At 45.4% G+C, this 13,851-nt stretch overlaps 1 protein-coding gene across 3 annotated transcripts in view; it reads left to right on the forward strand.

The window, feature by feature from the left end:
• ACACA (acetyl-CoA carboxylase alpha) overlaps positions 1-13,851 on the forward strand; it is a 270,884-nt gene that overhangs the window by 106,419 nt on the left and 150,614 nt on the right. For all 3 annotated transcript variants that reach the window (XM_038758869.1, XM_038758870.1, XM_038758871.1), the window contains 5 exons: positions 7,021-7,044; positions 10,036-10,179; positions 10,938-11,034; positions 12,419-12,421; positions 13,477-13,581. In XM_038758869.1, the coding sequence (XP_038614797.1) occupies positions 7,021-7,044; positions 10,036-10,179; positions 10,938-11,034; positions 12,419-12,421; positions 13,477-13,581 (373 nt within the window). The remainder of the gene's footprint in view (positions 1-7,020; positions 7,045-10,035; positions 10,180-10,937; positions 11,035-12,418; positions 12,422-13,476; positions 13,582-13,851) is intronic.

The raw sequence follows: 13,851 nt of genomic DNA on the forward strand, positions 1-13,851 counted from the left end.
CACCTTGTAACCTCCCCAGCGCTTAGAACAGTGCTTTGCACATAGTAAGCGCTTAATTAAAGTCATTATAATAATCTACCCCAGCACTTAGAACAGGGCATCTGAAAATTCCTGTGGTTTCATGCCGTGGGCTTTTGACTATTTGGGGTCCAGGCTGCTGTACCACCCCGCAGCGGTGTTGGCCGGGCTGTTTCAGAAAGGGTTTCTGAACGTGTCCTTTATTTTATATTCTAATTCAAATGCTTTTGAGCCTGATTTTTTCACCCCAAAGAGGTGAATCTTCCAAAAGAGCGAAGCGGGGGGGCCTGAAGAGGGCCTGTAACCGAATGGATCAGTGATGGTATTATGCAAAACAGAGCTCAGCAATGGATTGAAAACATCTGAACCGCAAGGAAGAGGAAGGGAAACAACAATAGGGATACGTGGTTCACACATGTCCGGCTGTCCTCAGTTTGGATTCTCCGGCGGAAGTGCGAGAACACAAGGAGGCTCAGCTAGGCAGATCGCTCTTCTTCCCCGTGTCACCGAAGGTAGCGACCGCAAGTGGGTTCTTCAGCCAACCTCAGCTCTGATTCCGCTTTGCTGCCTGATTTCAAAAGATTTGGCCTCCGCTGACTGAATCACAGCTGGATGGAACTAGTGCTTGTTTGCATGCACCCCCATCGTTTTCATATAGAATCCGTGGCTGTTTATTTCAAAGCAAGCGAGAGAGGAAGGAATGCGAGCATTTGTACGTGATGCAAGATTTACGTGGGTCCAGCTGAAATAGAGTAAAACGAAAGTCCTGTGGAAAAGTAAAAAAACAAAAAAAGAAGATAAATAGTGTCGGTCCCACTAAGTAATCCCGAAAGCTTTAAATTAGCAGGCGGCATCTCTGAATTGCCTTCATAGTCAAGTAAAATACAGAGGGGACGTGAAGAAGCTCAGAACGTAAAGGATCCTTATTGTTCTTCTTTTAAGTAATACTGTCCACCTGAGAGGTCCTTAGAGAGCATCTGAATTTGGATCTGAAGTTTGCTACTGGCTTGCTCAGTTGCTTATGCACCTCCATTTCACTATCTGTAAAATGGAACCGCGATTCTAAATTGTCAGTTTTCACGGCATGGGTTTGGTGAGAGTTAACCAAGCATCAGGCATGAGGGTGCTAGAAAGAAGTGAACTTGATTCCCACTACTTGTCTGAAAATGCCTTCGGATTGTGTGGTCAACAGCTGCATCTTGTTCGCTCTCGGTGGAGGCTGTCGTCCGGTAACTGCTCACAGAATTATTTTACTCTTCCTCAGCCTTTGCTCATTATTTCACCCCGACAGCAAACTTCGATTCCCGGTATTGGGTCAGTAACACATAGCCTGTCATTCCCTCATGTTGCATATCCTGCCGTTAATTAAATCGCTTTCGCAGGATGAGACCACACAGGCCTCCGGACAGACAGGTATGGGAAATAAAGCGTCTCAGTTAAAAACTGTGTTTTGGGGGGAATTGTTCCCCCTTTAAGAGGAGTGTTTTACTTGACCCTCAACTTATCAAGGGTATGTTGAGGACCTTTTTTCTCTGGCTAGCGTTCGTACGATTCTTTGGTCAATTAATTGTTAAATCAAGACAGCAGAGGGCTCCTTAAGAGAGAGAATTGAAATTGGAATGCATTGAGTTGTTTTTGTTTTGTTTCTTTCAGTCCTTTACCTTCCCTCGTGGAGTGTCAGTCCTTACCCAGGGGAAACTCGTAGAGCAATTAAAGGGGATGTATAGTAGGTACAGAAATAGCTAGACCGTTTTACGGGTTTAAACATTTTTGAATACTGGAAGAGATTGCTGTAGTTTCTAAACCCCAGGAACCAAAGGAGTATTAAATGTTCCCTTTCTCACTCTTCATGCTTCCGAATAAAGCTACCAGGCCCAAGAGGAAAGGCACGTGATTAATGAGAACAGAGATGTCCCTTTTAGACTGTGAGCCCACTGTTGGGTAGGGACTGTCTCTATATGTTGCCAACTTGGACTTCCCAAGCGCTTAGTACAGTTCTCTGCACACAGTAAGCGCTCAATAAATATGATTGATGATGATGATGATGATTTTGGATTCTAATCCTGGCTCTGCCATTTGTCTGCTGTGTGGCCTTGGGCAAGTCGCTTCACTTCTCTGTGCCTCAGTTCCCTCATCTGTAAAATGGGGATTAAGACTATGAGCCCCATGCAGGGCAGGGACTGTGTCCAACTCTAGAAGACTGTGAGCCCACTGTTGCGTAGGGACCGTCTCTATATGTTGCCAACTTCTACTTCCCAAGCGCTTAGTACAGTGCTCTGCACACAGTAAGCACGCAATAAATATGATTGAATGAATGAATGAATGAACTCGATTCGTATATACCCACCCCAGCACTTAGCACAGTGCCCGGCACATAGTAAGAGCTTAACAGATTCTCTATATGTTGCCGATTTGTACTTCCCAAGCGCTTAGTACAGTGCTCTGCACACAGTAAGCGCTCAATAAATACAATTGACTGACTGACTGACAGATACCATAATGATTGTTATTTATTGCCATAATTCTTATTGAAAGCAAGAAGCTCAAAATTTGATGGTCATTTTCACTGACCCCCTTCTTGCTGTTGAAAGGGAAGCTTCCCTCATACTCAGAGTCTGCAGTGGCATCTCTTGTTAGTCGCTTCTCAGTCCGTGAACTTGAGCTCACTTATCTTGGGTTTCAAGAAGGACTAAATTTCTCTACCACCACTAACTCTCAATACAGAAACCATCCTTGCAGAATAGAAATCGAGTGCACACTTCTTTATTCGTGCCAACTTCTGTATTCCCGAGCACACTACAGCCTACCGAGTTTAGGGTTTAGGGTTTTGCCCAAGGCAAGTCACTTTATCAACTTAATCAGGTAATCTGTGGTATTTGTTGAGTGCTCACTTTGTGCAGAATACCGGACAGTTGGAAGACAAGGTCCCTGCACTCAGGAAGCTTGGAGTATAGTCGGGAGGGGACAGATGTTAAAATATATTGCACGTAAGGGAGGCAGCCGAGCATCGGCGCCTATGTACATAAGTGCTATGGGGGTTGGGTGCCTATGTGCTTAGGGGAGGGACTAAGTGTATGGATGCAGCAGTAAGGGTGAGTGGAGGAGAGCATAGTCCTGGAAGGCTTCCTGGAGGGGGAGTTGACTTGAGTAGGGCATTGAAGATGGGGAGAGGGCGGTCTTTTGGATCTGTAAGAGTTGCGAATGAACAGGGGGTTGAGGGCGGAAGGGCGAGACCGAGGCACGTTGAGTATTAGAGGAACAGAGTGTTTCAGGTGTGATACAAAGAGTGTTACTCTCCACAAATCACATGCTGTTGTACAGTTCGCGAGCAGTGATATGTCACAGCATTTTATTTATCTACCCACTGTCCCTATCACTGCCAAAGAAAGGGCATCATTTCCGTCCCTCCCCGCCTCCCAACCGTTTCCTCCTATACACAGCAGACAGAATAGCTTATCGTTCTGCCCATCAAGTCTTTTTTCTGTTTGCCGGAAAATCCCAACAATGATTAATATTGGAGAGTTGATCTGGGTAGAGAGAAACAGAGAGAGATTCATTCATTCAATCGTATTTATTGAGCGCTTACTGTGTGCAGACCATTCATTCATTCATTCAATCATATTTATTGAGCGCTTACTGTGTGCAGAGCACTGTACTAAGCGCTTGGGAAGTACAAGTTGGCAACGTATAGAGACGGTCCCTACCCAACAGCGGGCTCGCAGTCTAGAGATATCCCTTCCACTTCATTAGCCCCTTCAATTATTTGAAGTGGGTGGTTTGGACAGCGCTAGCCGGCCCTCAGAGCTCTTCTTGGCTGTGATCCTTCTTCAGGGTTCACCCTTTAGGAACCCTTAGGAATGTTTTCCTCAGGCCGAACTCACCAAAGGCTTTTGGAGAACAAGTCCCCAGTCTGGCACTCCAACACAGAGGACGTCGCCCCGTTTTAGACGATATTACGAAGTACCGTCACTACCCAACAACCTGGAACCAGCCCTGAAAGCAGTGGAGGGTCAGGCGGTCAAACCTAACCCCTCTGGCTAAATAAATACTTGTATGTGCTCCTTCCCTTAGAGGAGTGGAGCTAAGGACCTCAGAAATACCCTGACCCAATAAATTAGAAGCAGAGTGGGCAGAGCACCGGCCTCGGAGTCCCGGCTCGCCCACTTCTCTGCTGCGTGACCCTGGGCAAGTCACTTTACTTCTCTGGGCCCCAGTTACCTCATCTTTAAAATGAGGATTGAATCTGTGAGCCCCACGTGGGGCAGGACTGTGTCCCATCTGAATTGCCATATTCATCCCAGTGCCTGGCACACACTTAACAAATACCCTAATAATTATTACAATAATAATAATAATAAATGCTGAAGTTTGTAGGGAGGGAAGCATTGCTGAGTGTTTACTATGTGGCAACCACTATACCAAGCCCTGGGACAATACAACATAGTTGGTAGATACTTTCCCTTCTTGACTGTGAGCCCGCTGTTGGGTAGGGACTGTCTCTACGTGTTGCCGACTTGTACTTCCCAAGTGCTTAGTACAGTGCTCTGCACACAGTAAGCGCTCAATAAATACGATTGATTGATTTCCCTGCCCATAAGAAGCTTATAGTCTACAGGAATAGACAGACATGAAAATAAATTCTGGGTATGCCCAGAGGGACTGTGGGGCTGAGGGTGAGGTAAATTTTAAGTACTTCAAGTGTAAATGTGTAAACTGTGAGCCCGTTGTTGGGTAGGGACCATCTCTATATGTTGTACTTCCCAAGCGCTTAGTACATTGCTCTGCTCACAGTAAGTGCTCAATAAATACGATTGAATGAATGAATTAATGTACATGCACGCTGTTTGCAGAGAAGCAGCGTGGCTCAGTGGAAAGAGCCCGGGCTTTGGAGTCAGAGGTCGGGTTCAAATCCCGGCTCTGCCAATTGTCAGCTGTGTGACTTTGGGCAAGTCACTTCTCTAGGCCGAAGTTACCTCATCTGTAAAATGGGGATTAATACTGTGAGCTCCCCCCCATGGGACAACCTGATCTCCTTGTAACCTCCCCAGTGCTTTGCACATAGTAAGTGCTTAAATAAATGCCATTATTACCATTATTATTATATCCAAGTGCATAGGGGATGCCGGAGAAGGGAGTAGGGGAAAGAGGGCTTAATCAGGGAAGGCCTCTTGGAGGAGTTGTGTTTTTTTTTGATAAGGCTTTGAAGGTGGGGAGAATGGTGATCTGTCATATCTGAAGGGGAAGGGAGTTCCAGGCCAGAGGGAGGATTTGGGTAAGGAGTCGTCATTGAGAGAGAGAGATGAGATCAAGGTTCAGTGAGTAATTGGTGTTAGAGTGAAGAGCACCCACCAGGTTGGGTAGGAAAGGGGCAAGCTGATTTAGTACTTTAAAGCTGATGGTAAGGAGTTTCTGCTTGAAACTGAAAGATGATGTACAACATTTTACTAAAGATCAGTGGTAAATTGGGAAATTAGAAGACAGCGAAGAATGAATATGGAATGTAATAGATTCAGCTGTCTAGGTGATGCGCTCAACAGTGAAACATGTCTAAAAGAGCCTAAGGTAAAATAAAGCAAACCCCCCCCCCCTTTTTATTTTAAAGATTTCTTGCCGTACTAGAGAGCAGTTGTGTTAAAATTTCAGAGAGGCCCGTTTCAGTTCTGGAGATTTTGTCCTTTCTCACCATGGCTTATCACTCCATGTTGTCTCTTGAAGCTTCTTTGCCCGGAGTTCTCCCTTCCCATCCACTTCTTGCATAACCTTTGCTCCATTCCCAATCCTGGACCCAAATTCCTGACCAAGTACTAGTTCAGACTCTTATATTGTACCATCCAGGTGAAGGAGCTCCCTGCACTCTCCATCTCTTTTCCCTTTGGCCATTTTTGAAACAGGCAGTTCTTCTGGGCTTGTGAAATTGCAAGTTAGTATCCAACAGCAGGACCGTGTTGCTGTAGACTAGGAAAGCCTTTCATGATCTTTTAAGGAAACACCCTCATGCCCCCAGCCCCTCCAAAAAATTTTTACAGTGTACTGGAAAAAGATATCTGAACGAAACAAGTTCTAGGGAAAATATGTACCTAGCAGAATTTAAGGGAAAAGGCTTGGTCCATTCACCTTAGTGGTAAGTGTCAATCTTCCCATTTTATCTCTGGAAGGGCAGATGCAGAGGAAGATCAACAATCTAGCATAAAGATTTTTTTTTTTTAAAGGAGATATTAGGAATGTCAGAAGAGCAGACACAGAGTTTGGACTCCCGGTTACCTCCCTCTTGTCTATAATCCCAGCACAGTGTAGGGAGGGAAATCTTAGAACTGCTCGTGTTGAACTTCTGTAAAATTTTGATTTTTAAAGGTTGCTTGAGGCCATTGACTTTCAGGAATTCTAATATTGCCATCGTTTATGATTCCTTAATCTGGATTAATGGACTATGCTTATTGGCTTCTGGTCATAGAATTATGCGGTGTTGTTGAATTTCATTTCAACCATTTTAAGCATCCATAGTTTACTTGTGAGACTAGATCAGCTGAGTGGGAATTTGGGCTTCTGAATTTTTCTTTTCTTGGAGGATCACCTCTGCACAAGTTCTCTGTGCCTCTAGATTTCCGTTCTATGGGATAGATACAGTGAAACTCCATGGGGGTCAGTCTGTTCAGGGTCCGCCAAATATTTACAAACTAGGCGTTTTAGAAGTACAAAATATTCTGAGTTGAAACGAATTCCCAGTAGGCTGTGTCTCTCCACTACTCTTTAAAAGAAAACTTTTTTTGAAAAACAGTGGGCAAATATATTCATAGCAACAGCTGCTGTATGAGCAAGGTCAGGAGGCAGACCTCTTCTGAGGCACTCTGAGGGTTGAAGGGTAATGAACACTTAATTATGTCTGCTAAATGCCGGAGCTTCCGAACTGGAGCTTCTCACTTCTGGTTTGAATCTGCGCTGACAATTCTTTTATTATAGCTCTCGCTAACCTATCAGTAACTAACTGTGGTTGTTTAATTACAGAGGGAACATCCCCACGCTAAACAGGTACCGTATGTTTTCTTTTCCAATTAAAAGCGCCTTTTCTAACAGAGTAGTGAAACCCGAAAGAAAGAGCACAACACTTGATTTGCTAATATGTTTGCTTCCCCCAGGGAAATTCTCACTCTACCCTTTGGAAACGCTAAATTGTAACTCTCCCTGACTGAAAAACAAGTTTTCAGTGTATTTTCCTCACCACTTAAGAGCAGGGCAGAAATAGCCAGAGTCTGGCCAAAAAATTACACTTGTATGTTGTTGAGAACGCTGTCTCACACGCAGCTGGAAATGTCCTCTCCTTCCCGAGGTACATCCTTTCATTTTTGGCCCATCTGCCCGGGCGTTTTGAGAATTTGGACGAAGTGTCAGGCCTTCTCCAGCCTAGGCAAATAACTTCTAATTTCTTGGTACCTCACCTGGTGGAGAAATACAGATCCAGAAACAACGACCTGGTTTTGGTGGGTTCTTCCACCAACTTTTGTGGGGGTTTTGGATACCGTGTTGTTAAAACCACATTGCACTTTAATTTTAGAGGCCAGAGTCTTAAAGGGTGATTGCTGTAATCAAAATGTTTAAAAAAAAAAATGCTACCCAAAGAATCTGCTCTCTGGTAGTGTTATTTTATGTTGTTATTCTAGAAGTTGGAATAATGCTTAAAGTATCTATCTCAGGAGCGGTTGTGAGAGAGTACAGAATTTTGTAGTTCTGATGAAATCGGAACTACAAAATGCCAAAGGGTGACATAGTAGTAAATGTAACTTTGACACATGTAGTTATGTTTTTTGACTCTCTTCCCAATCTTACCTTTATCCCACTATCTCTGTCCCTCACCTTGTCTTTTTCTCTTTCACTCTCCTCCTCTTTCCCCACCTGCCTCTACCCTCCTCTGTCATGCCTTCTTTTTCTCTGTCTCCTCTATCTTATTCTCTCTCCCTGTGTTTCCTCCCCTGTAGTCTTCCCATCCCCGCATCTCCCCACTCTGTGCCTCTTTCCCTGTTGTCTCCCTCCCTGTCATCTCCCTCTCTTCCTCCCCTAGTCTCTCCCACCACCTCCTTCCCCATTAAAATATCAAATAATCCCATTTGGTCATAGCTCTGGAACCCACCTTTTATCATTCAAGGGCAAACTGGTTGTCTCTTCCTCTAAGGGAATTGACTCAGGTCTGTGCTGCCTGCTTTTCTGCCCTGTGATCCCAGAGAACAGTTGGAGGAGTTATCACAGTGGATTAAATTCCCAAGTGCTCTTTCTTCATGGCGGGTTGAAGAAAAGCTTAACCCTTTATTTGTCAGCAACAGAGACAGTTGGATTCCAGTAGGAAAGGGATGGCGAAGCTCAAGGAAATGACTCCAGAGTTGGTGATTCTGGATAGGAGAAGATTGGGGTGTAAAGTAGCATTTCTTTAAAAAAAATTAACCTTGAAATCCCGTTTCCAGAGAGCACGTATTTTAGGGTTTGTTTGACGTACGTTCCATTTGCAGTAGTTGTGGTTCTTTCTTCCACTCAGCCTTCCTACTTGCCAGTACTGAAATAAGATGAAGTACCTGTTTTGTAGGCCTCATTTGCCAAAGGAATAAAAACTTGGAGTGTCAGTCTGTGTAGTCTGTGAAGGCAACACTCTCTTCCTATAAGGAATTCCATTACCTTTTATTGTTATGATTTGCAACAGAGTGCATTAGGCACCGGAATCCGAAGTCCACGGTGCGGTTTCTTTTCCCTGCCGCACTGCAGGTGATGTCCTCCAAGAAGAAATTTCCCGCAATTCCCATCATCTTACTTTGACTCCCATTTGAGTCCCAGATCAGAGTGTTTGTCTGGAACTGTGGCACATATAATTCTGGAGGCATCTTTATTGGTGGAGCCTCTCCATAGAGATGCTTCATGCTCCCCATGCATTTGGAAATGCTTTATGGCGTTAACTGTCAACTGCTGAGGGGCATTTTAGACTAGGCAGATCCAACATTTTAAAGAGAAAAATGGTTCTGTTCTCTTTAAGCTTCTCTATTCTGCAGCCGCTTTGCATGTTCACACCAGCTATGGTTTTGAAATGCATTCCCTGCCCTATTGCATTCCCATAATGAATTACAAAACGGTTCACTGTTGGTGCGTGGTGAGGATCTCTTAAAACGAGCTCAAGTTAGGAGTATTTACAACCTGGCCTTGAAAAATTAAAATATCCCACCTTCTCCCTCCCACTTCACCCACCACCTCCCTGCAAAAAAAAAAAAAAATCCAAATCCTGGTTAATACAGTTTTTATCAACCAGGCAAAGGCAAAACAAGCATCTCATTTCAGTACCTTTTTTTTTTAAATAAGTAATTTCTGCACTGTAAATAATTTTATTTGTAGTGATTTACTAAACCTTTTCAAACGTCATAACCTAGACTTCTTCCTATCATCATCATCAATCGTATTTATTGAGCGCTTACTGTGTGCAGAGCACTGTACTAAGCGCTTGGGAAGTACAAGTTGGCAACATATAGAGACAGTCCCTACCCAACGGCGGGCTCACAGTCTAAAAGAATATATGTATATGTATTCCTATATGTATCTGCGAATGCTTTAATCTGTTACAATTCCCAGAGAAAATGCTGTAGGTATTGCACAGTCATAGTTCATTTGCCAGCCTTTTCCCTCTACAGTCGAGGTATTTTGGGAGGAGGAGAGGGAGGGAATTGGAACGCTGCAGAATTGGTTTTTAACCTCTTATGTGTCACCCAACTCATGAGACACATGGCGCCCGCTGTGGTTTTTGGAGGTGCTGAGGAAGTTCAGACTTGACACCGATTTTATTGGAGGCGCAAGGCGGGGAGGAAGTCCACATTCCTGGACCTAGAATGAAAAGATTTCTGTGAACACAAGTATACAAGCGGCTGCCTCCTGGAAGGTCAAAAACCAGCTCTGCACCGCAAAATCATCCCACCATCCCCTCCCAGCTGTCTCGCTGACCTCCCCTGTCCTTCTGACCTCCCCAACTAACGGGCTACTTGAATTGCCATTTAGAATGTCCTTCTCCTCCAACCTCAACCACTATGGCATGGCTCACATGGCCAGCGTCAGCGACGTGCTGCTGGACAACTCGTTCACCCCGCCGTGCCAGAGGATGGGGGGGATGGTCTCCTTCCGAACCTTCGAAGACTTCGTCAGGTAAAGGGGCCTGGTCTCCTCTCCCCTGCCCCGTGGCCTCCCAGGGAGAAGCCCACGGTCCCAATTTTTCCAAGGCTAGTCTCCTGGAAGCACTCTAGGGCCAGGGCATATCACCTGCCCTCTGCCAAGCGGTCTAAAGCTCCTCTGGGCTAAATCCCTCCCGGACCCTGAAACTGGCCTGGGAGAAGGAAACGAATAAAAATCATCTTTTCCTTGTGAGCGAAGAAAAGAGGCGGTCTGCTTTTGTGATGAGTGAAATGTCAGGAGAAATTAAACACAGCACTAGAGTAAGCCCCACTAGAGACAATGCAGCTTTTGATTAAATGCATTCAGCATCTATCTCTTGATGTATACTGATGCATTACTCTTGGGGGAGGGATAATTATGTTGGTCTGTCACAGTCCCAGTCCCAGACTCTTTCCGTTACCGTGAGACTGATGACAACAGCGTTTTTATCTTACATTTGAAAAGAAATATAGTGGTAGATCATTTAAATATATATAAATGCCTGTATGTACATATGTATATATATGGTTTATTAAAGTCTACCCAATCGATCCTCCTTAATTTCTGTTGCTCGGTGAATTTTAGCACGTCACCTTGATTCATCCGTGATGCCACTGAAGTGGCTCTAGAGCCCGGGAAGGGAAAAGAGGATTCTTCCCCGGCAGAGCTGGGTCTGGCAGGGTTATTTTGCCACCCCTGCAGATGGCTCAAGATTGGATTTTCATTGCGGGCGTTTCTCTGGTGTATTTCAGGATCTTCGATGAAGTGATGGGCTGTTTCTGTGACTCCCCTCCTCAAAGCCCCACATTCCCCGAGGCGGGCCACACATCCCTTTATGATGAAGAAAAGGTACGGCGTTCTCTCCTGGTGGGCAGCTCCCTCGCCTCAGACCCGGGGCTCGTAACCAAGCAGGCGCGGTGGTGTTGGACCTCTGGCTGTGGCATGTAGCGATTCAGGCCGAGTTGCGCCCCACAATGCGCTCTCCTTGGCTGTCGATCTGCGGGGCTGTTCAGCCCTGAGGGTGAGCGTGAGTGAGCCACTGAAGGATCTGGAGATCTGCTTCTGTTAGTCTCAAGAAAGAAAGTGGGGATTCTCAGAGGTTCTTAGAAGTACCTCATAAAAAGCAGCATGGCACAGTGGGTAGAGCACGTGCTTGGGAGTCAGAAGGTCATGGGTTGTAATCCTGGCTCCGCCACCCGTCCACTGTGTGACCTTGGACAAGTCACTTCACTTCTCTGGGCCTCAGTTCCCTCATCTGTACAATGGGGATTGAGCCTGGCACAGGGTAAACGCTGTAAACAAATGCCATATTGATTATAAGAAGGCTAACCTTTGATTTTAACTTTGTCCTTTTCCCATGTCCCGCCGGACTCCATCTACTCACTACCACTCCATGCCGGTCAAGCCACTTGTTTGGCCATTAATCGGAGTGCCAATTCCGTCCTTACTGTATTTATTTTTTAGTGGTATTTGTTAACCTCTTAACTGTGGTGTCAAGCACTGATCTAAGAGCTGGGGTAGATACAAGGTAATTAAGTCAGACACAGTCCCTGACTCACAGTCTAAGTAGGAGAGAGTATAGGTATCCCCATTTTACAGTTGAGGAAATTGAGGCACAGAGAAGTGAAGTGAGTGGCCCATGGTCCCACAGCAAACAGGATTAGAACCCAGGAACGTGCCCTCTCCACTAGGCCACACTGCTTCTCTTGTGTGGAAATCTGCCTTTTGGCAGACTGGTACCAACTCGTTGTGGGCAAGAATTATTTCTCTTTGTTGCTGTATTGTAGTTTCCGGAGTGCTTAATACAGTGCTTTGCACACAGTAAGCAGTCAGTAAATACCACTGAATGAATGAATGAAGTGCCTGGTTATGGACCTGGAGACAGCTGTTGGAGAAGAGCTGCTGTAGCAAGTGGTTTCCCCAGTATTTTATAGGCACAGAGTCTGAAGCACAGAGTGGGGCCGAGTAACTTTTTCCAAGCGGCCTATCCTCCATCCATAACGCTACCCTGCTCGTTCAAGCTCTCATCCTATCCCGTCTGGACTACTGCATCAGCCTTCTCTCTGATCTCCCATCCTCGTGTCTCTCCCCACTTCAATCCATACTTCATGCTGCGGCCCGGATTGTCTTTGTCCAGAAACGCTCTGGGCATGTTACTCCCCTCCTCAAAAATCTCCAGTGGCTACCAGTCAATCTGCGCATCAGGCAGAAACTCCTAACCCTGGGCTTCAAGGCTGTCCATCACCTCGCCCCCTCCTGCCTCACCTCCCTTCTGTCCTTCTCCAGCCCAGCCCGCACCCTCCGCTCCTCTGCCGCTAATCAATCAATCAATCAATCGTATTTATTGAGCGCTTACTATGTGCAGAGCACTGTACTAAGCGCTTGGGAAGTACAAATTGGCAACACATAGAGGCAGTCCCTACCCAACAGTGGGCTCACAGTCTAAAAGGGGGAGACAGAGAACAGAACCAAACATACCAACAAAATAAAATAAATAGGATAGAAATGTACAAGTAAAATAAATAAATAAATAAATCTCCTAATCTAATCTCCTCACCAGGCCTCGTTCTCACCTGTCCCGCCATCGACCCCCGGCCCACGTCATCCCCCGGGCCTGGAGTGCCCTCCCTCTGCCCCTCCGCCAAGCTAGCTCTCTTCCTCCCTTCAAGGCCCTACTGAGAGCTCACTTCCTCCAGGGGGCCTTCCCAGACTGAGCCCCTTCCTTCCTCTCCCCCTCGTTCCCCTCTCCATCCCCCCCATCTTACCTCCTTCCCTTCCCCACAGCACCTGTATATTTGTATATATGGTTGTACATATTTATTACTCTATTTATTTTACTTGTACATATCTATTCTATTTATTTTATTTTGTTAGTATGTTTGGTTTTGTTCTCTGTCTCCCCCTCTTTAGACTATGAGCCCACTGTTGGGTAGGGACTGTCTCTATATGTTGCCAACTTGTACTTCCCAAGCGCTTAGTACAGTGCTCTGCACACAGTAAGCGCTCAATAAATACGATTGATTGATTGATTGATGTAACCAAACTTGGCCCTTTTTAGAGTCTTTGCTGCTTAAGTATCTAAGACACCATTTCCTCTCCACTAAAATCTATCTGTAAAGTGACGGCCCCTTAAATGCACCCGTGGGATGTCTAACTGAAATAGCACCCTACCCGTCGCCGGATAGTTCCTGCAGGCTGCTGCAAATTTCTCACTGAGCCCCCTCGCCCGGCTCTGAGTTGGCTAACCTCTTGACCTTTGATCTCTTTTGGGTGTGTGCAACGTCACTGTAGGCGAGAGATGAACCGATACACATCCTCAATGTGGCCATCAAGACGGACTGTGACATCGAGGACGATGGGCTGGCGGCCATATTCAGAGAGTTTACCCAATGCAAGGTGAGTTAGTCCTTTGGGAGCTATTCCCTGCATCATCATCATCATCAATCGTATTTATTGAGCGCTTACTATGTGCAGAGCACTGTACTAAGCGCTTGGGAAGTACAAATTGGCAACATATAGAGACAGTCCCTACCCAACAGTGGGCTCACAGTCTAAAAGGGGGAGACAGAACAAAACCAAATATACTAACAAAATAAAATAAATAGAATAGCTATGTACAAGTAAAATAAATAAATAAATAAATAAATAGAGTAATAAATATGTACA

Source organism: Tachyglossus aculeatus, chromosome 17 (assembly GCF_015852505.1).
Source record: "Tachyglossus aculeatus isolate mTacAcu1 chromosome 17, mTacAcu1.pri, whole genome shotgun sequence".
Lineage (NCBI taxonomy): Eukaryota > Metazoa > Chordata > Mammalia > Monotremata > Tachyglossidae > Tachyglossus > Tachyglossus aculeatus.